The sequence below is a fragment of the Entelurus aequoreus genome, linkage group LG27 (assembly GCF_033978785.1).
Source record: "Entelurus aequoreus isolate RoL-2023_Sb linkage group LG27, RoL_Eaeq_v1.1, whole genome shotgun sequence".
In the NCBI taxonomy this organism is placed as follows: Eukaryota; Metazoa; Chordata; class Actinopteri; order Syngnathiformes; family Syngnathidae; genus Entelurus; species Entelurus aequoreus.
The window spans coordinates 1,569,113-1,596,794 of record NC_084757.1 but is presented as its reverse complement, the minus strand read 5'-3'; the positions used below and the strand labels follow the sequence as shown (position 1 = coordinate 1,596,794).

Sequence of the window (27,682 nt, the reverse complement as noted above, 5' to 3'; positions counted from 1 at the left end):
ATTCCCGTTTTTTTCACCCTTTTTTTCTGTCGACTACTCCTTCCACATTTTTCCACACTGTCAAATCATCCCTCTTAATCAGGACAAAAAACAAAAAAATTCTCGGTTTTCCCGAAATTCCAGGAATTCCGTACTACCATTTCTCAATGAAAAATGTTACTACCTCAACATTTCTCGACCGATTTGAAAAATTTCAACACCAACCATTTCAACTCATCCAGAACACATTTTTTTTGCATTTTTCAAAAAATTCCCAAATTTCTATGAAATTCCCATTGAAAAGAACTCCCACATTTTTCATCCTATTCAAACTGTTGCAACTCCAAAATATTCAGCCTGTTCAGGAATTGTGTGATTCCTTTCAACAAAAGTAAAAACAAATTCCCAGATTTCGTAGAATTCTCTGTTTTTAGGGACATTTTCCCCATTCAAAATGAATTATCCATTTTTCACACTTGCACAATTCACACATTTTTCAACCGATTCAAATCATTCCAACATCAACATATTCCACTCATCCTGGACCTTCAAACTATCATTTTTCCAAGTTCAAAAAAATTCCAGAAATTCCCAGAAATCCCGTTTTATCAAACCTTTTTTTCACCCTTTTTTCTGTCGACTACTCCTTCCACATTTTTCAACCCACTTCAACCGTTCCACCGTCAAATCATTCGTCTTAATCAGGATAAAAAACAAAAGTTGTTTTTCAACTGGAAAAATTCTCGGTTTTCCCGAAATTCCAGGAATTCCGTAATACCATTTCTCAATGAAAAATGTTACTACTTCAACATTTCTTGACCGATTTGAAAAATTTCAACACCAACCATTTCAACTTATTCAGAACACTTTTTTTGTTTTTTTTTGTTGCATTTTTCAAAAAATTTCCTATTTCCCTGAAATTCCCATTGAAAAGAATGGGACATTTTTCAAAGTTCCACAACTCCCACATTTTTCATCCTATTCAAACTGTTCCAACTCCAAAATATTCAGCCTGTTCAGGAATTGTGTGATCCCTTTTAACAATTGTGGGGGAAAAAAATTCCCGGATTTCCTAGAATGCTCAGTTTTTAGGGTAATTTTCTCCATTAAAAATGAATGATCCATTTTTCACACTTCCACAATTACCACATTTTTCAACCGATTCCAACCATTCCACCCTCAACACATTCCACTCACCCTGGACCTTCAAACTATCATTTTTTCAAGTTAAAAAAAATTCCCGGAATTCCCGTTTTTTTACCATTTTTCTGTCAACTACTGCTTCCACATGTTTGTCAAATCATTCCTCTTAATCAGGATAAAACACAAAAGTTGTTTTTGAACTGGAAAAATTCTCGGTTGTCCCGAAATTCCAGGAATTCCGTAATACCATTTCTCAATGAAAATTGTTACTACTTCAACATTTATTGACCGATTTGAAAATTTTCAACGCCAACCAATTCAACTCCTTCAGCCTGTTCAGTAATTATGTGCTCTCTTTTAACAATGGTTTTCACTGCTGGACTCTAGAACGAGGTTCCGCAGCCTCCGAAGCAGAACGTCCAGGTTCTGTAACAGCTTCTTCCCTCAGGCCGTAAGCCTCTTGAACACATCATAATAATCCCCTCAACTCCCCCTAAAATGGATGAACTCGCTGGAATAAAAAAGACAATATAACATACATCCATAAACGTGGATGCGTATGAAAAAGTGCAATATATTTATCTGTACAGCAATCTACTTATTTATTTATATATGCACCTTATTGCTTTTTTATCCTGCACTACCATGAGCTAATGCAACAAAATGTCGTTCTTATCTGTACTGTAAAGTTCAAATTTGAATGATAATAAAAAGGAAGTCTAAGTCTAAAAAAAAAATTCCCGGATTTCCTAGAATTCTCAGTTTTTAGGGTCAATTTCCCCATTCAAAATGAATGATCCATTTTTCACACTTCCACAATTACCACATTTTTCAACCGATTCAAACCGTTCCACCTTCAACACATTACACTCATCCTGGACATTCAAACTATCATTTCCCAAGTTCCAAACCAAATTCTGTTTTTCCTGGAAAATTAAACTCTTCAACATTCAAACTATTCTTACATTCATACTACATTCGGTCAGCGTTTCAGTTCAACTTCAACATTGGAGCATTCACACGCAATTCCTTCAGGAATTGCCTCATCTAGTTCGGGATAAAGTCACACTTTAGGAAGCGGGAAAGGCGACCATTTTTTTTGTTCAGTGTTTCAATTTGTTTCAATTGATGACATATGTGAATATGACACTTTATAAAAGATATATTTGACAGTGCATTTTATTGCGGTTGTCCCTGCATGCCATCGACGTGACTATCAAACATGAATGACTTCTCTCATGAGACTGTGCAGGTGTGCCCAGTTTGGACACAAAACGCTTGATTAATGACAATTTGTGTGACTTTTAGAGAAGAAGCCCCAGTTTGGAGTGCAACTAAGAGCGTGTTGTCGTGTCTCCTCAGCCCAGCAACTGTTGCTGCTGTGCCAAGGAGGCGACGGCGCGACTAAAGAGGGGGAATCCCTGCTTTGGAATCCTCACAAGCAAAGTTTCCACGGTGAGTCACTTGGCTCGCACCTCTGCTGCCGACCAAGTCATTACTGAAATGCTACAAAACAACACAAACAAGTTGTCAACTTTGCAACACAAGGCCATTTTATTCTGGAAGGAGTGCAGACTTACAGCATGAGGAGAAGACACTAATAGAAAATACTGGTGCATAAAAGTGACTATTGAAAATGTATAAGAAATAAATATTAGCTGTGTTGATCCAGACGTTGTTTTGCTTTTTGCTGCAGTTGGAGAAAGTCTGCAGTTTTTACAATAACAGTTGCGTGGTCTTTAGTGCACGTGTAAAAGTCTGCAGTTTTTACAATAACAGTTGCGTGGTCTTTAGTGCAAGTGTAAAAGTCTGCAGTTTTTACAATAACAGTTGCATGGTCTTTAGTGCACGTGTAAAAGTCTGCAGTTTTTACAATAACAGTTGTATGGTCTTTAGTGCAAGTGTAAAAGTCTGCAGTTTTTACAGTAACAGTTGCATGGTCTTTAGTGCACGTGTAAAAGTCTGCAGTTTTTACTGTAACAGTTACGAGGTCTTTAGTGCAAGTGTAAAAGTCTGCAGTTTTTACAGTAACAGTTACATGGTCTTTAGTGCACGTGTAAAAGTCTGCAGTTTTTACAATAACAGTTGTAGTGCATGTGTAAAAGTCTGCAGTTTTTACAGTAACAGTTGCATGGTCTTTAGTGCAAGTGTAAAAGTCTGCAGTTTTTACAGTAACAGTTACGAGGTCTTTAGTGCACATGTAAAAGTCTGCAGTTTTTACAGTAACAGTTGTAGTGTACGTGTAAAAGTCTGCAGTTTTTACAGTAACAGTTGTAGTGTACGTGTAAAAGTCTGCAGTTTTTACAGTAACAGTTGTAGTGCAAGTGTAAAAGTCTGCAGTTTTTACAGTAACAGTTACATGGTCTTTAGTGCACGTGTAAAAGTCTGCAGTTTTTACAATAACAGTTGTAGTGCACGTGTAAAAGTCTGCAGTTTTTACAATAACAGTTGTAGTGCACGTGTAAAAGTCTGCAGTTTTTACAATAACAGTTGTAGTGCACGTGTAAAAGTCTGCAGTTTTTACAATAACAGTTGTAGTGCACGTGTAAAAGTCTGCAGTTTTTACAATAACAGTTGTAGTGCACGTGTAAAAGTCTGCAGTTTTTACAATAACAGTTGTAGTGCACGTGTAAAAGTCTGTAGTTTTTACAGTAACAGTTGCATGGTCTTTAGTGCACGTGTAAAAGTCTGCAGTTTTTACAATAACAGTTGTAGTGCACGTGTAAAAGTCTGCAGTTTTTACAATAACAGTTACATGGTCTTTAGTGCAAGTATATATATATATAAAAAAACAGGGCTGCAAAATTTAACACGTGCAATTAATCACCAAAAAATGACTGCATTAATGGTGCATAAACGCAGAAAAAAAGCACATGCCAGCGCAAAGATGAGTGGGAAGAAAATAGGTGACAATACAACACAACAGGACTTAGGTAACTGGCAAGTTTTGAAGGAAATAAAACAAGTAAAATGTTTAAAAACTCTCTGAAAAATTGCATTTGTGCCAAAGTAGTAGTGTCTTTTTAAAAGGTAGTTGACATTATGCATGCAAGTCATTTACTGCAATTAAGCAAAATGCACAAGTGTGATTATTCTAATTATTTAGTAAAAAAATTAAAAATAGAGCACCGGGCTTTAAAATAAAATTAAGTGTTAGAGGTAAATAAAACATAAGGCATGAAGAGATTTGAAATACATAATTAATTATATTTAAAAAAGAAAAAAGCTGCAATATACTCGAAATGTTAGAAAATAAAAGTAGTTTTGCTGCTGGAAGGTCAATGATGCGTTCACGGACATGCAATAAGCACACACACTTTATACAGCCACGGGTTGGTTTTTTTTTAGCGGTAGATTTAATTTTAAAAAAAAATCTTTTTTTTTTTTTTTGTGGTCGGTCACAAACCCCCCGGCGAAGGCGCTCGGCGTGCAGGTTGGCGAGGAGGAAACGAAGCTAACGCGCCGGTGAAGATGACGGGAGATATAACGAAGACGTCAGCCCGGGTGCGTTCAGGCTCTGCGCTTATGTGACAACTACTTCGCAGAAGCTCCGGAGGGGGGCGGGGCTTCGGCGCGGTGACGTCAGCAGACTTTGGACTGCACCAAAAGCGCGGCGGCGGGAAGGGGGGGTTCGGGCTAGTGAGATTTACTTTGTTTTGTTACTTTAACGTAAAATACACTTTTTAAAGACATCTTGTGGTGAAGTGAGCGTGAAAATGAGTATTAAGAACGATGTTGGTGAAAAATGTCAACGGGGACGAGTTCAAAGTGACGCGTCAAGAAGGGCGACCTCTCCCGTGCCCGGAGACGTTGGTACGGTCCCGGGCTCAAATTCCGAGAATTGAGCTGGTGCGATTCTTAGAACTGGTCTTCTTAGAAGTGGTGATGCAAGAAGTTTCTAGGAAAGCGCTACCAGGTGACTTTTTTTTTTTCCAAATTCCACTTTTTTTTTTTAAATTGTACTTTGGCGCCAGGGTTGTTGTGCCGTGAATGTAAACGTGGGATGGCGCGCTTTCTGTCCGGGCGGGCCCGCGCGGGACTCGGCGGGCGGGCGCGGCGTGTCCGGGGCTGGGGAGTGTCGGCTCTGACAGCACCCGCCGCGCGGCTGCAGAACGCCCGGGTCCTCCGCGGCTCCGACGGGGGCTGCAGCCGAGCCAGGCCCCTCCGTGCACGGTTGTTGTTCCGTGCTGCCGTCGCTACCAACTTTGCTCTTTTTCCAGCGTGTTCATATTCTCACAATTGTCTTTAGCGTTGTTGCGTAAATTCCAACTAAATTGACTCCGTTTGCACCCTCTTAGGGAAACAAAAAAAAAAAGTATTGAAAGTGTTCTGCATGTTTCTGCATTTTTGTAGCAATAAGTTGTGTTTTGCATGGAAAAACGGGGACATTTTCAAAGTTCATGTGTTAAAAATGATAAAGACTGTAAATAATATGCTAAAACTAAAAATGTATATTTTTGTCCTTTATTTGACATAATGGTTTTGTGTCTAATGTAATAATAATAAAATAATAACGCCGCTATAATTGTTGGGGAAAAAAATTCATTTAAATTCTGCATGTTTTTATCCACGTGTTGTCAAATTTCGTACGAAAAGGTGGTACATTTATTTTTGCTAATATTTCCAAAATGATGCTAAGACTTAAACATCTTGTGTGCGTTTCTAAAGTTGATGTAGTGCAAGATTGTGTCACGCAACGTTGTCGTTCCGGCCAATAAGCTCGCTCTCCAGTTTTTAATTCATTTCAATAATTTGTTGTCCTCATCTGTCAGGCTGCGTTTGGCTCAAAGAGAAAGTGGAGGGGGTCAGAAGGGTGTTCATTTAAAATGTCTAAACCGCCTTTAGATAACTACATGGCGCCCTCTTGTGGCTGCTTGGTGAGCTTCTCCCCTCCGTGTCAAGTGTGTAACTTTGAAGCGTGTTTGCAGAAGTCTGCAAGATGTCTTGCGCGGCGGACAGCTGCATACAGTTCACGCGCCACGCCAGCGACGTTCTGCTCAACCTGAACCGCCTGCGCAGTCGGGACATTCTCACCGACGTCACCATCCTGGTCAACCGGCAGCAGTTCCGCGCGCACAAGACGGTGCTCATGGCTTGCAGGTGTGTGCTCCTCGCCCGGAGTCTTGTCTTGAGTCCCGGCGGATGTCTTAATTGTTTGTCGCGTCCGCAGTGGGCTGTTCTACACCATCTTCACCGACTCGCACAAGTGCAACCTTAACGCCATCAGTCTGGACCCAAAGGTGGACCCGGAAGGCTTTGCTATCCTGCTAGAATTCATGTACACGTCCCGTCTGACACTCAAAGAGAGTCTGATCATGGCCATCATGAACACTGCCATCTACCTGCAGATGGACCATGTGGTAGACACCTGTCATAGATTCATCAAATCCAGGTTAGTCTAGTTAATGTCTAAAGAGATCACATTTGACCACATTGGCGCTGAATATTGTCTCTTGTTCTGCAGTGATCCCACTGCCAAGCTTCCCAGAGATGAGTTCCTGGTCAGTCCTCTAGTTTTGTCTCAGGACATCCACGCGTACCGCCCTCATGACATGGTTGAAACGTTGCACAGCCGCATGGCTCCGTTCAGAGATGCGCGACCCTACGGCACTAACATGCTCAACGGAGTCAGCACGCCCAGCAACTACCATCTCTACGGGCAGTTCCCCATGCCAGGATTCCCTTTCCCTCTGTGTAAGCTGACTGATGCAAAAAACCCATTTGCTGACCTCTCACGGAGCGGGATTCACCACAAGCACCCTCTCGATGGCGCCTCCATCAGCAGGGCAGAGTACGCCAGAGCGGTCAGCTCCTCTGCGTCCTCCGGCATCCTTCACGGTACTAACTTTGCTCCCAGGGAGGTGGGGCGAGACGAAGAGGTGAGGAAAGAAAGCCACGAGGGCATTGGCCTTCCTGTTGGCCTCAGTGCAAGGAAGCGTGTCTTCCCCGTGTTGACCCTGGAGCACCACAAAGACAAAGACCACGCTCCGCCATCTGAGGGGGAACTGGTGCATCATCACTACCCGCTGGGAATCTCCTCTGCCGGACGCAAGAGCCTCATGAGTAGCCCGCAAAGCCCACTCAAATCGGACTGCCAGCCCAACTCCCCGACAGAGTCCAGCAGCAGCAAGAACGCCGGCCTCTTGCAGGCGGCCTCTAGCGCGCAGATTCTGCCGGGTACTCAGGACCCTAAATCTCGCAACTGGAAAAAGTACAAGTTCATCGTGCTGAACCAGAGTGCCAAAGAGGAAGAGGCCAGTCTGCGGGACCCTGGCTTGTGCTCGCCTCAGCGCCTCGGCCTGCAGTCGTACCTGCATCCCGGGGACTCTGAGAATCTCGAGTCACTCACCACAAGAAAGAACGTTGCAGATCATCCTGTACCGCAGACCAGCCGGCTGAACAACATCATCAGCAGGTGAGCAGTGATCCACGGTTTAAAATCTTAATAGGGAGTTTTTGAAAAAGCTTCTTTGTGCCTTTTTTTGACAATCCGGACAAATATTTTTTGTAAAACCTAAAGTTAGCAAGGAGGCCTCTAGGGAAAAAGTAGAACGCTGGAGGAACTCCTTTAGTTTCCCCTTGGTGGAATTGCCAGAGGTGGGATGGGGACAGGCAAGTCTGGGAATTCCCTGCTTCGATTCCAGAATTTTGATTATGTGTGGATGAAGTTCATTATGATGTATGTGTTTTTGTCTGAAGTGCACTGGGTCACGCAGAGAGTCACCCGGCACGCTACCTGAACCGACTCAACTGCTCGTCCTGCGGCTCACAATCTCCGCAACACTCTGAAGTCTGCCCGTCCAGGTCGCGACTCTCCGAAGACATGGCCGAACTTCATTCTGAATACTCTGACTCCAGCTGTGGTGAGTCGTCAAATGGAGAGACGTGGCCTCATTCTGGCGCATAATCTTTGTGCGTCTTCTCCCCGAACAGAAAACGGCACTTTCTTCTGCAACGAATGCGACTCCAAGTTCGCCGAAGAGGAAGCGCTGAAGCAGCACACGCTCCAAGTCCACAGCGACAAGCCGTACAAGTGCGACCGCTGCCAGGCCGCCTTCCGCTACAAGGGCAACCTCGCCAGCCACAAGACCGTCCACACCGGTACGCCAGATCACACAGGCGCAAACCCCAGCACCTCTTACGTGTCTTTGCTCACCAGCTGTCGTGTTTCCAGGAGAGAAACCGTATCGCTGCAACATATGTGGTGCTCAGTTCAACAGACCAGCCAACCTCAAGACTCACACTCGCATCCACTCAGGAGAAAAGCCATACAAATGTGAGACGTGCGGGGCTCGCTTCGTACAGGTGAGCCTTGACAATTATTAAGAGTACGTTCTAAGACTTATTGACCTTTCAGACCTTTGATTGTTGGGGAGACATGGTCGCAGAGACTGGAGATGCCCTGGGTAGAACTGTTTGTTTTTACCGCCTCATAGTATCCTCTTACGCTGCCTGTAAAAACTGACAACTTTCCACATTTCTTCCGGTTTGGGACCAAAGTCTACCATAGGAGTATCAGAGGCAGGAATCGCGGAACAGTAGAGTGTACTTTAGCACCTGACACATTATGGAATGTTTGTGTTAAAGCGACCGACCATACCCCAATAGAACACTCACTGGGCTCTGGGTCAAAAACTGACAAATACTCAGAATTTAATTTAAAAACCCAAAAACAAACGTGAGCAAATATGGTACCGTGCCCAATAAACAGCACCGTTTTAGAGTTTGCTAACTTGACGTTTGTTGCCAGGTTGCCCATCTGCGCGCCCACGTCCTGATCCACACGGGCGAGAAGCCATATCCTTGTGAGATCTGCGGTACGCGCTTCCGTCACCTGCAGACCCTAAAGAGCCACCTGCGCATCCACACGGGCGAGAAGCCCTACCATGTAGGTCACTAGCACCACCCTAGAGTCGTGTATAGAGTATGGACAACTCTGTTTTAGAGTTGGTCCCATATATGGCTCCATGTAGTAATGTGAGGGGCATTTCAGAGAGACAATCTCTTAAATAATCGGCCCCCTCACGTGACTACAGGGCGGCCAACTCTGAAAGGGAGTCGTCCACACTCTCCATAGATTGGTCTCTGGCGGCATCTAGTGTTAACGCTGTGGTATCGCTCTTCCCTTCCAGTGTGAGAAATGCAACTTGCACTTCCGCCACAAGAGTCAGCTGCGACTGCACCTGCGGCAGAAGCACGGCGCCATCACCAACACCAAGATCCAGTACCGCGTGTCGGCCGTCGACATGCCCGCCGACCTGACCAAGGCCTGTTGAGCGGTCGTGGGGACGGAGGCCATCTTGACCCCGCGCCTCCCTCTGACTTGTACAATCATCCAATCAAACGCTAGTGCCACACTGTGTTCGTTGGACTAATCAAATTGGCCGCGGTACGCAATGCGTGTAAAACATTTGGAGAAAAAACGGGTTTCCACTACATGTGAACGTAGAGCCGCAGCCGGCGTCTTTAAGTCACTTTACGGTTTCTGTCTAAATAGATCTATATAAATATGTATCTACGTGTTTCTAAGCTTTGAAGGTACGCATATAAAGCTTTATTTTGTCGAAGGATGGAATGTAAAAAAACAACAAAAAAAAAGTGATTTTTAAGGAGAAAAAAAAAACAGTATTTTATATCAGAGAACTTACTTTTCTGAGAATATTGACTGACGGGTGGTACGTATATTTTAAAACGTGTACAGAGTCCTCTATACATTTTTAAGTGGAGTAGTGAGGAGGAATTGGCTTTTGTCCAAAGTAAAAAAAACAAAAAACATATCAGAGAAGCGCTGCTGTCTGACTGCTTATGCATGAGCTGCTCCTTGAGGGTGACTATTATAAACATTGTGACATTATTGTGTATTTATACATACTTGTGGGATTGTCCTCTGCTGGCGGAGACAATCGTCGATGTTGAATTGCGATTCGAGGTTTGTTATGACTGAGAAAATATTTTGCTTCTAATGTATTTGTAAAGATGTGTTCTCCCCCTCCTCCCCCTCAAAGTTTACAGTTCTGGTCGTTGTTATCCTTGCGTACAGTTGTGTAATTGTCGGTTTGTACATACACTGTGGATTCAATGTGCCTTTTCTTCATGGCGACGGAGTTCCTCTTCAGCTCTGTTAAGGTACAACACCACTCGTTACCCCCCTTTTTTGTGTGTATGAATGTGTGTACGTGTGTGTGTATATTTTTCAATGCTTGTCACCAACCTGAAAAACATGCAAAATACTTCACTGTAATTCTTCAGGACTTGTTTTTGGATTTTCTATCTGAATTTGAGACTATTGTACAATGTCCTTGATGTATGAATGTAAAATAAAAGTCATGATTTCTATGTATGAACACAAGCAGGGGATTCTTTCTTTAATTAGCATGCTAGCTTTTTTTTGTGCAAATTTTGCAGATATACACCTGGCATCAAATATTTTGTTACAAGACGAATGATGCCTGTTGGTATTTTAAAGACATTTTTCAGGTACACACCTCAGAGTAATGCATTTTGGTACTTAACACGTGTTATAGTTAGCATTTTAGCATGCTAGCTTTCTAGATAATTTAGCAGTTATATTATATTCTGTAATTTTACTACCTTTTTCTAGCAAATTTTGCTAATTATTTGTTATCGCTTGTGCTAACTGTTAGCATTTCAGTTCGGCTTTGGATCTACAGCATTCATAGTAAATTTCGACCAAAATTTTTTGCAAATACAAAAATTAGGTTTTACTCACTATGACAGTTATTTAAACATAACTCCTAAACCACACATGAAAAATGGCTAATAATGCCTGAAATAACGCATCCTGGGAGTTTTACTCAAAACATATGCTTTTTTAAGTCTTGCAAACACAAAAAGTACTTTTTTACTCAATATGACAGTAATGTTCTTAGAATCCGGAGATAATGCGAAAAAAAGAAATACAAATGTATTTAAACATAACTCCTAAAATACACATGCAAAATGGCTAATGATGCCTGGAGACGTGTATCTTTGTTAGTTTGACTAGAAAAATGATCTTTTGTAAGGTTTGCAAAGACACAAGTTAGTTTTTTTTACTCAATATGACAGTATAACTGTCATACTAAATATGAAAGTTATATAAACATAACTCCAAAACCAAACATGCATTATGTCTAAAATTGCCTGTAATATTGCTAGAGTCATTTGTGTTTATAAGGTTTGCAAATACAACAATTAGGTTTTACTCACTATGACAGTATACTGTCACACTCAATATGACAGTTATTTAAACATAACTCCTAAACCACACATGAAAAATGGCTAATAATGCCTGAAATAATGCATCCTTGGGAGTTTTACTCGAAACATATGCTTTTTAAAGTCTTGCAAACACAAAAAGTAGTTTTTTACTCAATATGACAGTAATGTTCTTAGAATCCTGAGATAATGCGAAAAAAGCAATAAAAATGTATTTCATCATATTTCCTAAACCAAACATGCAAAATGTGTAAAAATGCCTGTAATATTGAATTCATGTGAGTTTTACTAGTCAGTTGTGTTTATAAGGTTTGCAAATACAACAATTATGTTTTACTCACTATGACAGTTATTTAAACATAACTCCTAAACCACGACTAAAAATGCCTGAAATAATGCATCCTTGGGAGTTTTACTCGAAACATATGCTTTTTTAAATCTTGCAAACACAAAAAGTAGTTTTTTACTCTATATGACAGTAATGTTCTTAGAATCCGGAGATAATGCGAAAAAAGCAATACAAATGTATTTAAACATATCTCCTAAAATACACATGCAAAATGGCTAATAATGCCTGGAGACATGTATCTTTGTTAGTTTGACTAGAAAAATTATCTTTTGTAAGGTTTGCAAAGACACAAGTTAGTTTTTTTTACTCAATATGACAGTATAACTGTCATACTAAATATGAAAGTTATATAAACATAACTCCAAAACCAAACATGCATTATGTCTAAAATTGCCTGTAATATTGCTAGAGTCATTTGTGTTTATAAGGTTTGCAAATACAACAATTGGGTTTTACTCACTGACAGTATACTGTCACACTCAATATGACAGTTATTTAAACATAACTCCTAAACCACACATGAAAAATGGCTAATAATGCCTGAAATAATGCATCCTGGGAGTTTTACTCGAAACATATGCTTTTTTAAGTCTTGCAAACACAAAAAGTAGTTTTTTACTCAATATGACAGTTATGTTCTTAGAATCCTGAGGTAATGCGAAAAAAGCAATAAAAATGTATTTCATCATAATTCCTAAACCAAACATGTAAAATGTGTAAAAATGCCTGTAATATTGAATTTGTGTGAGTTTTACTAGTCAGTTGTGTTTATAAGGTTTGCAAATACAACAATTAGGTTTTACTCACTATGACAGTAAACTGTCACGCTCAATATGACAGTTATTTAAACATAACTCCTAAACCACACATGAAAAATGGCTAATAATGCCTGAAATAACGCATCCTGGGAGTTTTACTCGAAACATATGCTTTTTTTAAATCTTGCAAACACAAAAAGTAGTTTTTTACTCTATATGACAGTAATGTTCTTAGAATCCTGAGATAATGCGAAAAAAGCAATAAAAATGTATTTCATAATTCCTAAACCAAACATGCAAAATGTGTAAAAATGCCTGTAATATTGAATTCATGTGAGCTTTACTAGTCAGTTGTGTTTATAAGGTTTGCAAATACAACAATTAGGTTTTACTCACTGACAGTATACCATCACACTCAATATGACAGTTATTTAAACATAACTCCTAAACCACGACTAAAAATGCCTGAAATAATGCATCCTGGGAGTTTTACTCGAAACATATGCTTTTTTAAATCTTGCTAACACAAAAAGTAGTTTTTTTACTCTATATGACAGTAATGTTCTTAGAATCCTGAGATTATGCGAAAAAAGCAATACAAATGTATTTAAACATAACTCCTAAAATACACATGCAAAATGGCTAATAATGCCTGGAGACATGTATCTTTGTTAGTTTGACTAGAAAAATGATCTTTTGTAAGGTTTGCAAAGACACAAGTTAGTTTTTTTATTCAATATGACAGTATAACTGTCATACTAAATATGAAAGTTATATAAACATAACTCCAAAACCAAACATGCATTATGTCTAAAAATGCCTGTAATATTGTATCTATGTGAGTTTTACTAGAATCAGTTGTTTTTGTAAGGTTTGCAAATACAAAAATTGGGTTTTACTCACTATGACAGTATACTGTCACACTCACTATGACAGTTATTTAAACATAACTCCTAAAATACACATGCAAAATGGCTAATAATGCCTGGAGACATGTATCTTTGTTAGTTTGACTAGAAAAATGATCTTTTGTAAGGTTTGCAAAGACACAAGTTAGTTTTTTTATTCAATATGACAGTATAACTGTCATACTAAATATGAAAGTTATATAAACATAACTCCAAAACCAAACACGCATTATGTCTAAAAATGCCTGTAATATTGCTAGTCAGTTGTGTTTATAAGGTTTGCAAATACAACAATTAGGTTTTACTCACTATGACAGTATACTGTCACACTCAATATGACAGTTATTTAAACATAACTCCTAAACCACACATGAAAAATGGCTAATAATGCCTGAAATAATGCATCCTTGGGAGTTTTACTCGAAACATATGCTTTTTTAAATCTTGCTAACACAAAAAGTAGTTTTTTTTACTCAATAGGACAGTAATGTTCTTAGAATCCTGAGATAATGCGAAAAAAGCAATAAAAATGTATTTCATCATAATTCCTAAACCAAACATGTAAAATGTGTAAAAATGCCTGTAATATTGAATTCATGTGAGTTTTACTAGTCATTTGTGTTTATAAGGTTTGCAAATACAACAATTAGGTTTTACTCACTATGACAGTATACTGTCACACTCAATATGACAGTTATTTAAACATAACTCCTAAACCACACATGAAAAATGGCTAATAATGCCTGAAATAATGCATCCTGGGAGTTTTACTCGAAAACATAGGCTTTTTTAAATCTTGCAAACACAAAAAGTATTTTTTTACTCTATAGGACAGTAATGTTCTTAGAATCCTGAGATAATGCGAAAAAAGCAATAAAAATGTATTTAAACATAACTCCTAAAATACACATGCAAAATGGCTAATAATGACATGTATCTTTGTTAGTTTTACTAGAAAAATGATCTTTTGTAAGGTTTGCAAAGACAAGTTAGTTTTTTTACTCAATATGACAGTATAACTGTCATACTAAATATGAAAGTTATATAAACATAACTCCAAAACCAAACATGCATTATGTCTAAAAATGCCTGTAATATTGTATCTATGTGAGTTTTACTAGAATCAGTTGTTTTTGTAAGGTTTGCAAATACAACAATTGGGTTTTACTCACTATGACAGTATACTGTCACACTCAATATGAGAGTTATTTAAACATAACTCCTAAACCACACATGAAAAATGGCTAATAATGCCTGACATAATGCACCCTTGGGAGTTTTATTCGAAACATATGCTTTTTTAAAATATTGCAAACACAAAAAAACATGTGTTGCACTGGTTTTGAAGGTTAAAACTACCAAAATGGCCCACACATCCTTTGATTTGCCTGTGTGTGGTCGGTAAAAAACAGGAAGTCGGGAAAGGTACAACGCGCTCTACTGTACTTGGTGTCAGAAAAGTCCCAGGACGAGTCACGGGTGTCATAAGAAAAACGCAGAGGTACCTCGGGATACGAGTTTAATCGGTTCTGTGATGCAGCTTGTACCTCGAAAATACAGATGCCTATTCAAATTAATTTAATATAAGCCACCAAACAGCACCATTTTACATGTAATATGCCTTTTAAAAAGAAAAAACTAAATGTTTAGATATTGCATGAAAAAAACAAACAATAGAATGTAGTACATACAGTAGTTTTATGAATGAATATACAGCATTTACTTTGGAGAGTGAACTTCCACGTATACCGGTAGTCCAACTGTGCCTTGAACGGACTTGTCCCGTATTTAGAAACAAAAGTACAGGTTTTCAGATGTCAAGGGACGTTTTTTGTCCTGTATTTTAATTACAGTGACACTAAAAAAATGGCTAAAATATAACAGCTTTGACTAACAGTTTTTCCACAGGCTAAGCCCATTGATACCAGCGTGTCTGATCGCTCATCCATCAAACGTATCGCACTTCAACATTTCTGGCATCTGTTTATTCTTCTTCCTTTGCCGTCACTCTGCCTCAGCTTAGCGGCTGACCACTAGCAAATTATCTGTCCAGTTATCTATCCGGGTCTAGTTATCTGGCTAGTTATCAGTCTTATCTGTCCAGGTCTCGATCCAGTTATGTCTTATCTGTCCAGTTATCCGTCCAGGTTTTGGTCTAGTCATCTGTCATGTTGTCGGTCCCGTCGTCAGTCTAATTATCGGTCATGTCGTCGGTCCAATTATCTGTGTTGTTATCTGTCCAGGTATCGGTTGAGTTTTCACTTTAGTTATCTGTCCAGGTATCGGTCTAATTATCTGTCCAGTTATCTATCCAGGTCTCGGTCTAGTTATCTGGCTAGTTATCTATCTAGGTCTCGGTCTAGTTATCTGTCCAGTTATCTGGCTAGTTATCAGTCTTATCTGTCCAGGTCTCGGTCTTATCTGTGCAGGTCTCGATCCAGTTATCTGTCTTATCTGTCCAGGTCTCGGTCCAGTTATCGGTCTTATCTGTCCAGGTTTCGATCTAGTCATCTGTCATGTTGTCGGTCCCGTCGTCGGTATAATTATCGGTCATGTCGTCAGTCCAATTATCTGTGTTGTTAGCTGTCCAGGTATCGGTCTAATTATCTGTCCAGTTATCGGTCTAGTTATCTATCCAGGTCTCGGTCTAGTTATCTGGCTAGTTATCTATCCAGGTCTCGGTCTAGCTATCTGTCCAGTTATCTGGCTAGTTATCAGTCTTATCTGTGCAGGTCTCGATCCAGTTATCTGTCTTATCTGTCCAGGTCTCGGTCCAGTTATCTGTCTTATCTGTCCAGGTTTCCGTCTAGTCATCTGTCATGTTGTCGGTCCCGTCGTTGGTCTAATGATCGATCATGTCGTCAGTCCAATTATCGGTCATGTCGTCGGTCCAATTATCTGTGTTGTTATCTGTCCAGGTGTCGGTTGAGTTATCTGTCCAGGTGTCGGTCTAATTATCTATCCAGTTATCGGTCCAGTTATCTATCCAGGTTTCGGTCTAGTCATTTGTCATGTCGTCTGTCTAATTATCTGTGTTGTTAGCTGTCCAGGTATCGGTCTAATTATCTGTCCAGTTATCGGTCTAGTTATCTATCCAGGTCTCGGTCCAGTTATCTGTCTTATCTGTCCAGGTTTCGATCTAGTCATCTGTCATGTTGTTGGTCCCGTCGTCGGTATAATTATCGGTATTGTCGTCGGTCCAATTATCTGTGTTAGCTGTCCAGGTATCGGTCTAATTATCTGTCCAGTTATCGGTCTAGTTATCTATCCAGGTCTCGGTCTAGTTATCTGGCTAGTTATCTATGCAGGTCTCGGTCTAGCTATCTGTCCAGTTATCTGGCTAGTTATCAGTCTTATCTGTCCAGGTCTCTGTCTTATTTGTCCAGGTCTCGATCCAGTTATCTGTCCAGGTCTCGGTCCAGTTATCTGTCTTATCTGCCCAGGTTTCCGTCTAGTCATCTGTCATGTTGTCGGTCCCGTCGTTGGTCTAATTATCGATCATGTCGTCGGTCCAATTATCTGTGTTGTTATCTGTCCAGGTGTCGGTTGAGTTATCTGTCCAGGTGTCGATCTAATTATCTATCCAGTTATCGGTCCAGTTATCTATCCAGGTTTCGGTCTAGTCATTTGTCATGTCGTCGGTCTAATTATCTGTGTTGTTAGCTGTCCAGGTATCGGTCTAATTATCTGTCCAGTTATCGGTCTAGTTATCTATCCAGGTCTCGGTCCAGTTATCTGTCTTATCTGTCCAGGTTTCGATCTAGTCATCTGTCATGTTGTTGGTCCCGTCGTCGGTATAATTATCGGTATTGTCGTCGGTCCAATTATCTGTGTTAGCTGTCCAGGTATCGGTCTAATTATCTGTCCAGTTATCGGTCTAGTTATCTATCCAGGTCTCGGTCTAGTTATCTGGCTAGTTATCTATGCAGGTCTCGGTCTAGCTATCTGTCCAGTTATCTGGCTAGTTATCAGTCTTATCTGTCCAGGTCTCTGTCTTATTTGTCCAGGTCTCGATCCAGTTATCTGTCCAGGTCTCGGTCCAGTTATCTGTCTTATCTGCCCAGGTTTCCGTCTAGTCATCTGTCATGTTGTCGGTCCCGTCGTTGGTCTAATTATCGATCATGTCGTCGGTCCAATTATCTGTGTTGTTATCTGTCCAGGTGTCGGTTGAGTTATCTGTCCAGGTGTCGGTCTAATTATCTATCCAGTTATCGGTCCAGTTATCTATCCAGGTTTCGGTCTAGTCATTTGTCATGTCGTCGGTCTAATTATCTGTGTTGTTAGCTGTCCAGGTATCGGTCTAATTATCTGTCCAGTTATCGGTCTAGTTATCTATCCAGGTCTCGGTCCAGTTATCTGTCTTATCTGTCCAGGTTTCGATCTAGTCATCTGTCATGTTGTCGGTCCCGTCGTCGGTATAATTATCGGTCATGTCGTCGGTCCAATTATCTGTGTTGTTAGCTGTCCAGGTATCGGTCTAATTATCTGTCCAGTTATCGGTCTAGTTATCTATCCAGGTCTCGGTCTAGTTATCTGGCTAGTTATCTATCCAGGTATCGGTCTAGCTATCTGTCCAGTTATCTGGCTAGTTATCAGTCTTATCTGTCCAGGTCTCGGTCTTAATTGTCCAGGTCTCGATCCAGTTATCTGTCTTATCTGTCCAGGTCTCGGTCCAGTTATCTGTCTTATCTGTCCAGGTTTCCGTCTAGTCATCTGTCATGTTGTCGGTCCCGTCGTTGGTCTAATTATCGATCATGTCGTCAGTCCAATTATCGGTCATGTCGTCGGTCCAATTATCTGTGTTGTTATCTGTCCAGGTGTCGGTTGAGTTATCTGTCCAGGTGTCGGTCTAATTATCTATCCAGTTATCGGTCCAGTTATCTATCCAGGTTTCGGTCTAGTCATTTGTTATGTCGTCGGTCTAATTATCTGTGTTGTTAGCTGTCCAGGTATCGGTCTAATTATCTGTCCAGTTATCGGTCTAGTTATCTATCCAGGTCTCGGTCCAGTTATCTGTCTTATCTGTCCAGGTTTCGATCTAGTCATCTGTCATGTTGTCGGTCCCGTCGTCGGTATAATTATCGGTCATGTCGTCGGTCCAATTATCTGTGTTGTTAGCTGTCCAGGTATCGGTCTAATTATCTGTCCAGTTATCGGTCTAGTTATCTATCCAGGTCTCGGTCTAGTTATCTGGCTAGTTATCTATCCAGGTCTCGGTCTAGCTATCTGTCCAGTTATCTGGCTAGTTATCAGTCTTATCTGTCCAGGTCTCGGTCTTATTTGTCCAGGTCTCAATCCAGTTATCTGTCTTATCTGTCCAGTTATCTGTCTTATCTGTCCAGGTTTCCGTCTAGTCATCTGTCATGTTTTCGGTCCCGTCGTTGGTCTAATTATCGATCATGTCGTCAGTCCAATTATCGGTCATGTCGTCGGTCCAATTATCTGTGTTGTTATCTGTCCAGGTGTCGGTTGAGTTATCTGTCCAGGTGTCGGTCTAATTATCTATCCAGTTATCGGTCCAGTTATCTATCCAGGTTTCGGTCTAGTCATTTGTCATGTCGTCGGTCTAATTATCTGTCCATTTATCGGTCTAGTCATATGTCCAGGTATCTGTTTTGTTATCGGCCTAATTATCTGTGCAGTTATCGGTCCCTGGGAGATTATCTAATTTCACCTATTTGGGTTAAAAATATTTTTTGCAAACCAGTAATTATAGTCTGCAAATGATGTGTTGTTGTTGAGTGTCGGTGCTGTCTAGAGCTCGGCAGAGTAACCATGTAATACTCTTCCATATCAGTAGGTGGCAGCCGGTAGCTAATTGCTTTGTAGATGTGGGAAACAGAGGGAGGCAGTGTGCAGGTAAAAAGGTGTCTAATGCTTAAACCAAAAATAGACAAAAGGTGAGTGCCCCTAAGAAAAGGCATTGAAGCTTAGGGAAGGCTATGCAGAACGAAACTAAAACTGAACTGGCTACAAAGTAAACAAAAACAGAATGCTGGACGACAGCAAAGACTTACTGTGGAGCAAAGACGGCGTCCACAATGTGCATCCGAACATGACAATCAACAATGTCCCCACAAAGAAGGACGAAAACAACTGAAATATTCTTGATTGCTAAAACAAAGTAGATGCGGGAAATATCGCTCAAAAGGAAGACATGAAACTGCTACAGGAAAATACCAAAAAAGAGAAAAAGCCCCCAAAATAGGAGTGCAAGACAAGAACTAAGACACTACACACAGTAAAACAGTTTAAAAGTCCAAATAAGTCAGGGTGTGATGTGACAGGTCGTGACAGTACACCTACTTTGAGACAAGAGCTATATTGATGCATGCTTGGTTATGCTTTGAAGTCATATCCAACAATTGCGACGACTTTTTACTGTCAACTGAGTTTTGTTTTTTAATGATTTCTGCTGGTGGTGTGACTCTGGATTTTTTCAACGCAAAAAATGTGCCATGGCTCTAAAAAGGTTGAAAAACTCTGACCTAGAGCACAACAATTGGGCGGGGTACTCGTGTCCCGAGGTACCACAGTGTTTCAAATCCACACTGCAAGTTTTTCCGTAGCTCTACAGTCCATGTCTTCCAAACGGGTCCCGAGATGGACCAAACCCCTGGAGAACTGACGCATGCTCGGGGTATTGTGAGCAAGCGCCACTTGTCCTGCCACAGCTCTCGCCTCTTCTCGCAGGCACACTTAGACATTTTCTCAGTCACCAGACAAATACGATCATTCTTAAAAATAAAAAAAAAGACAATTAAGCGCTATGTAGTTGCATGTATTTATCAGGACATCGCCATCTTGTTAAAAGAGAAAACCTGGAGGAAAAAAAAAAGCATCAAACACGGGTAAGATTTTGTGTCTTTATTTGCCACGCATGCTGGCATATACCAAACAAGTCTACCAAGGCCAAAAGAAAAGTCACGTGACATTAAAACGAAGGTAAACTAAGAAAGTCATGCAAGTGATTCTGCTGGCCTCCAACTTTTCTTCACTCCAAACGAAATTGAAGGTATTTCCATTATAAGTAGTAAAAAATGATTTTGCTGCAAAGAAGTCTGTGGTTAAAAAAAAAAAAAAAAGTGAGGAGAGATGAGATTGGCCATCTTCATTGATGCCCCCCCCCCCCCCCCCCCCCCCTTCCGCACCCCAGCATGCATCACTGCTTCTGCTGCATGGCTTCTTTGCGTGCGGCGTCCTGGAGGAGCTGAGTGTCCACTTCGTCAGCGGGCAGCTGCACGTAGCGCACCACCGAGCCGCGGATGAAACAGTTTTTAACGGACAACTGATGGGGAAACGACGACAAGACAGGGGTGGGATTTTGGTAGGTCGTGAAAATGATGACAAGGAAGTCTACGTGAGATTTAGAAGTGGATTCCTGCATTTTGTTGTTATCAAAATAAAGCAAAACTTTTTGAGGTTGTGAATTTAAAAAAAAAAAAAAATGTATATGTTGTGCATCCCAAAGATTGATTCATTTCTTTCAAATACATTTGTCGTTACCTGTTCACCCTTATAATAATAATAATAATTAGAGATGTCCGATATTATCGGCCGATATATGCGTTAAAATGTAATATCGGAAATTATCGGTATCGTTTTTTTTATTATCGGTATAGTTTGTTTTTTTTAAATTTTTATTAAATCCACATAAAAAACACAAGATACACTTACAATTAGTGCACCAACCCAAAAAACCTCCCTCCCCCATTTACACTCATTCACACAAAAGGGTTGTTTCTTTCTGTTATTAATATTCTGCTTCCTACATTATATATCAATATATATCAATACAGTCTGCAAGGGATACAGTCCGTAAGCTCACATGATTGTGCGTGCTGCTGCTCCACTAATAGTACTAACCTTTAACAGTTAATTTTACTCATTTTCATTCATTACTAGTTTCTATGTAACTGTTTTTATATTGTTGTACTTTCTTTTTTATTCAAGAATTTTTTTTAAATTTATTTATCTTATTTTACTAATTTTTTTAAAAAGTACCTTATCTTCACCATACCTGGTTGTCCAAATTAGGCATAATAATGTGTTAATTCCACGACTGCATATATCGGTTGACATCGGTATCGGTTGATATCGGTATCGGTAATTAAAGAGTTGGACAATATCGGAATATCGGATATCGGCAAAAAGCCATTATCGGACATCCCTAATAATAATAATAGATTTTATTTGTAAAAAGCACTTTACATTGAGTAAACAACCTCAAAGTGCTACAGTGTATTAAAAAAATAAACACAAAAAAAATAATAAAAAGATAATAAAAAATAAATAAAAATAAAAACTACAACAGCCAAATAGCTAAAACTAGTATGCATACATCTAAAAAAAAAAGGCTTTTTTAAAAAGAAGGATTTTTAAGGCTTTTTTAAAAGCATCCACAGTCTGTGGTGCCCTCAGGTGGTCAGGGAGAGCGTTCCACAGACTGGGAGTGGCGGAGCAGAAAGCCCGGTCTCCCATTGTTCGTAGCTTAGCTTTGCCGTTACTCATAAACACATTATAATGGGACTGTCTGGGACAGTAACTTGTTACAACTGCGTCCAGCAGATGGCATTGTAATGCTGTTTCTAACGCCATTCTGTGTGATACTTGTACTTTGCTGTTAGGCACACAACAAGATACAGTATGTAGGAGCTCTATTTAAAATTCTGCCTCTATATAATCATGCTAACGTTTTATGCTAGCAATTTTGCTAATTTTATTCACTTAAACCTAAAAACCATGGCTTCTGATACTTGGTGTCATCTTAGACGTATGCTAACTTTTCCTATGTTATCATGCTATTGTTATGCTGGAATTTCTTCTCATTTTGATCATTTAAACCAACAATTCCTGAGTTTTGAGACATGTTTCCATCTTGCAAGTAAAGTAACTGTTCCCATTATAACAAGCTAACGTTTTATGCTTGCTTTTTAGCTAATTTTGTATATTTAGTGGCCACATGCGTGGACAGCACCTTTTAGCTCTTATTTCCAAAATTGTGTGCACTACTGAATTGGGGTCTTATGGCCGCTTATGTGGACACTTATACTGCCATCTGGTGGTGTCAGAAGAGTATAACATACAATGGAATTTGGAAGAAAAAAAAGTGTAAAAATAAGAATTAGCATGTCACTAAACATGAAGTACACATTTGTGTACTTATGAACAAAGTACATAATATCAAAAGATGATTCTTAGTTTTTATTCTAATTAGGGTCCAATAAGCCCAAATAGCAAAGAGAAATATAAAAAAAAGGCATGTAAACAAACAGCTTGGGCCTTAAGAGGTTAACCCTAAAAATCTGGGATTTTGATACTTGGCGTCAGTTTGAATGTATGCCAACGTCTTCTATATTAGCATGCTAATGTTAACATACTAATGTTTTATGTAAGCATTTTTGCTCATTTTATTCATATTAACCTAAAAAAAACCATGGCTTTTTGATACTTGGCGCTATCATAGAAGTACGCCAACTTTTCCCAAGTCCTCATGCTAACATTAGCATGCTAACATTTTATGCTTGCGTTTTAGATTCAATCAATGGTAGACCCATCAAAATTTCCACTGGGAATTTTTTAGTACTCTATTATTTCAGAGACGCACCATTTAACATTTTGTTATTTTGGTTTTGGGGCTAGTTTTTTGGAATTAGATTAAAATGTCACTGACAATCAAAACTAACCATTATTGTTAATATTATTCATACATACAGTAATACGAGCATACTGTAGTGAGTAGGATGCTTTCAGTGAGCCTTGCATAAAACGTGAGACAATATTTAGCATAAACAATTCCTTGTCTTTTAGCGCAGACGCCCGTTCAAATCCAACATGTGCTACTTCACAAGTAACTTACCATGTGTGGATATTTCTCTGGATCGGTCACGCTGATATCTGTGAGCTTAATATTCAGGTACTGTAACACACACACAAAAAATTCTTAGTCCACCACTTGTTATTTTTTCTCCATGGTGTTCAATCCTTAAACGTGTGGCTGGTTGACAATTTAAGGAATGGCGACTGTCACTACTTTGAAGGGGTGCTGCGTAAAGAATGGAAGAGTTGGTGATGGCCCGGATAAAAGGTGTAGACATAGGAATTGATTTTCAAAAAGGAAGCTGATGTGACATCCGAACAAATGAATTGAGTCTTTTAAGTAAACGATTACAACTGACTACCAGTTGTGAGCCGTTCATTTGGGAGCTGTCTTTTATGCACATGCAAATTTAACTTCGGCAAGAGGTTGTATTCACCTGACGTCACGTCCGGCTCATTAACTAGGCGCGGCTCGTTAGTGGTGGCGTCGGTTCTCAATAATGGCTACTAGGCAGCGTTTTGCCTTTTTCGAAGAAAAATGTATATATTATTGTATATACTAGGTCAGTGGTTCTCAACCTTTTTTCAGTGATGTACCCCCTGTGAACATTTTTTTAATTCAAGTGCCCCCTAATCAGAGCAAAGCATTTTTGGTTGAAAAAAGAGATTAAGAAGTAAAATACAGCACTATGTCATCAGTTTCTGATTTATTAAATTGTATAACAGTGCAAAATATTGCTCATTTGTTGTGGTCTTTCTTGAACTATTTGGAAAAAAAAGGTATAAAAATAACTAAAAACTTGTTGAAAAATAAACAAGTGATTCAATTATGAATAAAGATTTTTACACATAGAAGTAATCATCAACTTAAAGTGCCCTCTTTGGGGATTGTAATAGAGATCCATCTGGATTCATGAACTTCATTCTAAACAAAAAAATAAATCTTTAACATCAATATTTATGCAACATGTCCACAAAAAATCTAGCTGTCAACACTGAATATTGCATTGTTGCATTTCTTTTCACAGTTCTTTTTGACAGACATTTTTTAAAAAATCTCACGTACCCCCTTGGCATACCTTCAAGTACCCCCAGGGGTACGTGTACCCCCATTTGAGAACCACTGTACTAGGTCATAAAATCAGTGTCAGTTGAGTCGGTCCATAGGTTGCCTGTAGTGATTTTTAATGTCCAGCAGATGTCAGTATTTAGTGACACAGTATCGACACAGTCGAAACGCTTCATGACGCTTCATCAACCCATCACTAGCGTATACGTATGTGACGTATGTCGTGACAGTATGTGACGTATGTAAGAAGGTGCGCTTGTCTGTCTGTGACAGGGGTCGGCAACCCGCGGCTCCGGAGCCGCATGCGGCTCTTTGACCACTCTGATGCGGCTCAGCTGCATACTTGCCGACCCTCCCGGTTTTCCCAGTATACTTAACGACCCCCCCGATTTTCCCAGGAGACTGCCTCTCCTAGAAATCTCCCAGGGCAAATATTATCCTATTTTCACTCTAATGACTTAATCAAGGGCGTGCCCTAATGGCACTGCATTAATTGTCCTCTATAGCATTTACAAACAGCGTGCCAGCCCGGCCACATGTTATATGTTGCTTTTACTTGCACACGTAGGCGACAGCAAGGCATACTTGGTCAACAGCCACACAGCTTACACTGACGGTAGTCGTACAAAAACAACTTTAACACTGTTACGTTACAAATATGCGCCACACTGTGAACCCACACCAAAAAAGAATAACAAAGACATTTCTGGAGAACATCCGCACCGTAACACAACACAACAAATACCCAGAATCCCATGCAGCCCTAACTCTTCCGGTCTACATTATACACCCCCGCTACCACCAAACCCCCCCACACATCAACCCCCCCCCCCCCCTCTCCGTGCGTCGGTTGAGCGGAACATTTAGGGCTGCATGGGATTCTGGGTATTTGTTGTGTTGTGTTTATGTTGTGTTACAGTGCAGATGTTCTCCAGAAATGTGTTTGTCATTCTTTTTTGGTGTGGGTTCAAAGTGTGGCGCATATTTGTAACGTAACAGTGTTAAAGTTGTTTTTGTACGACTACCGTCAGTGTAAGCTGTGTGGCTGTTGAACAAGTATGCCTTGCTGGCACTTACGTGTGCAAGCAAAAGCTGCATTCATCATGTGGCCATGCAGGTACGCTGTTTGGGCAGGCTGTAGAGGGCGCTAAAAGCAGTGCCAGCACGTCCTGAAATTTGGGAGTCTCCCGGAAAATTGAGAGGGTTGGCAAGAAAGACGCTATCAAGCGCCGTTCAATTAAAAGTCGCGGGCTGCACTAACATTAAATTTCCATATAGAGATGCGTGCCGGTGCGTGTGTCAGAGACCCCTGGTTAACATAGCGCAAAGCAATTTAAGCTTTGTATGTGGTGTTTTTCATTTTAAATTTTCAAAAACTTTTTGTGGCTCCCATTGTTTTCTTTAATTTGTGAAACTTTCCAAAATGGCTCTTTGAGTGGTAAAGGTTGCCGACTCCTGGTCTGTGAGAAGGAGACACAGGAAAGAGCGAGGAGAGCCTGTAGTGTAATGCCAGCAGCTAAAAGCAACTGCGTGAGAACGTATACTCCAATATCACGATATAGTCATTTTCTATATCGCACAGAGACAAACCCGCGATATATCGCGTATATCGATATATCGCCCAGCCCTAGCTGAAAGATTCATTTATGATTGTTTTCAAAGTATAACTATAGAAGTCAACATTGTGTATGTGCTGAAATATTCATTTATGATTGTTTATCAAAGTGGGACTGAAGTGTGTGCCACTTTGCTCGTCGTCTTTTGAAAAAAATATTGTCATCTTTCGCCCTTTTTGATGACCTTTTGACGGCGACTGTAAATCCCGCATTTAAAGCTTATAACCCTGACGTCATTCTATCAATGACTAAAACAAGAAAAAAAGGAGAAGTTCATACCTGGTCAACCGAATGAAGAGTTCCACATATGCTGCAAACGTCCAGACAAAGAAGAGGTATTAGATATGAACGCAGCGTTGATAATGATGTTAGAATGTTTGAATTGTGGAAGCCGTAAGAGAATGGAAGTTGTGAATCTGACCTGAGGTCGTTCTTCAGCTCCACCACCACATCTTTGCCCACCAGCGACTTGAAGAAGGAGTAGAAGAGCTAATGGAAACAACACAGCAACGTTAGCTAGCTAGGACGCTGTCAAACAGTACGACACATTCACACCTGACTCGTTCAAAAGTGTCATTTTAACAGCGCTAACAATGCAACAAAGCAGGCAAACCACTCATTCAAGGTTTTTACTCGCCATATTTGCGACTCCGTTTTGAGTTGTGCGGCGTTCCGTCTGATGTCAGTGACGCGGCGTGACGTCATATAAGCGCGACCATAGACATCTTATAAGTAGACGCAGCATTGTGAGCTGCTGTGACGCGAGAAATTGGGCCGCCATCTTGAAGTGGTGATGAGGAGCCGGCGAGCAGCCTAAACTAACAGTGGACAGTAGGGGTGTGGGGAAAAATGGATTCGAATACGAATCGCGATTCTCACGTTGTGCGATTCAGTGTCGATTCTAAAAATAAAAAATACATCGATTTTTTTATTTATTTTTTTATTTATTTAGTTTTGTAAAAAAAAAATCAAATTATTATTTTATTATTTTTTTAATTAATCAATCCAACAAAACAATACACAGCAATACCATAACAATGCAATCCAATTCCAAAACTATGCTGGCTCTAGAGCCAGATGTGGCTCTTTTGATGACTGCATCTGGCTCTCAGATAAATCTTAGCTGACATTGCTTAACACGATAAGTAATGAATAATTCAGCTGGTAATCACAGTGTTAAAAATAACGTTCAAAATATAAAACATTCTCATGCATTTTAATCCATCCATCCGTTTTCTACCGCACCTGTTCAAGAAGTCGCATTAATGGTAAGAAGTATCTTATTTATTATTAGTTAGCTTCAGAATAACAATGTTATTAAAAAGAATAAGAGACTCATTATACTCAAAAAATGTTGGTCTTACTTAAAAATGCACACATTTAGTTGTATTCAGTGTTAAAAAATATTATATGGCTCTCACGGAAATACGTTTTAAAATATTTGGCTTTCATGGCTCTCTCAGCCAAAAAGGTTCCCGACCCCTGGAATAGAGCATCGTTTTAAATCGTGAAAATATCGTTTTTGAATCGAGAATCGTGTTGAATCGGGGAAAAAAATCGATAAAGAATCAAATCGTGACCCTAAGAATCGATATTGAATCGAATCGTGGGACACCCAAAGATTCGCAGCCATAGTTGACAGGTAGAAAACAAAGATGGTGTTCAGCGTTTTCCTGCTCGAATGAACGGACTGTTGAAAATAGGAATCGGGGGGATTACTTTTCACAAGTGAGATTTAACATTGGTTGTATTTTGTGAAAAGAGTGTGTGCATATTGTATATAGTTCTCTGCAAACCTAGGAAATGTTCTATTTTGTCTTCAT

At 40.0% G+C, this 27,682-nt stretch overlaps 2 protein-coding genes across 9 annotated transcripts in view; one reads left to right on the top strand and one right to left on the bottom strand.

Moving 5' to 3' along the window:
• Positions 1 to 10,471, top strand: part of bcl6aa (BCL6A transcription repressor a) — a 45,477-nt gene extending 35,006 nt beyond the window's left edge. Inside the window, exons 2-10 of one of the 7 annotated variants that reach the window (XM_062039202.1) lie at positions 2,485 to 2,577; positions 6,054 to 6,222; positions 6,293 to 6,514; positions 6,587 to 7,537; positions 7,822 to 7,985; positions 8,056 to 8,223; positions 8,282 to 8,427; positions 8,873 to 9,010; positions 9,255 to 10,471. In XM_062039202.1, the coding sequence (XP_061895186.1) occupies positions 2,485 to 2,577; positions 6,054 to 6,222; positions 6,293 to 6,514; positions 6,587 to 7,537; positions 7,822 to 7,985; positions 8,056 to 8,223; positions 8,282 to 8,427; positions 8,873 to 9,010; positions 9,255 to 9,398 (2,195 nt within the window). In that variant the 3' untranslated portion in view covers positions 9,399 to 10,471. Of the gene's footprint in view, positions 1 to 2,484; positions 2,578 to 4,776; positions 5,039 to 6,039; positions 6,223 to 6,292; positions 6,515 to 6,586; positions 7,538 to 7,821; positions 7,986 to 8,055; positions 8,224 to 8,281; positions 8,428 to 8,872; positions 9,011 to 9,254 lie in introns of those variants that run through there. The other 6 variants (XM_062039201.1, XM_062039203.1, XM_062039198.1 and 3 more) reach the window with 6 other exon arrangements.
• The window catches only part of smx5, a 91,927-nt gene extending 65,354 nt beyond the window's left edge, over positions 1 to 26,573 (bottom strand). The window contains exons 1-5 of one of the 2 annotated variants that reach the window (XM_062039205.1): positions 26,497 to 26,566; positions 26,281 to 26,348; positions 26,139 to 26,169; positions 23,215 to 23,274; positions 20,489 to 20,643 (exon numbers count right to left, since the gene is read on the bottom strand). In XM_062039205.1, the coding sequence (XP_061895189.1) occupies positions 20,518 to 20,643; positions 23,215 to 23,274; positions 26,139 to 26,169; positions 26,281 to 26,348; positions 26,497 to 26,499 (288 nt within the window). In that variant the 5' untranslated portion in view covers positions 26,500 to 26,566 and the 3' untranslated portion in view covers positions 20,489 to 20,517. Of the gene's footprint in view, positions 1 to 20,488; positions 20,644 to 23,214; positions 23,275 to 26,138; positions 26,170 to 26,280; positions 26,349 to 26,496 lie in introns of those variants that run through there. The other variant, XM_062039206.1, reaches the window with a different exon arrangement.
• Positions 26,574 to 27,682: the final 1,109 nt, after the last annotated feature.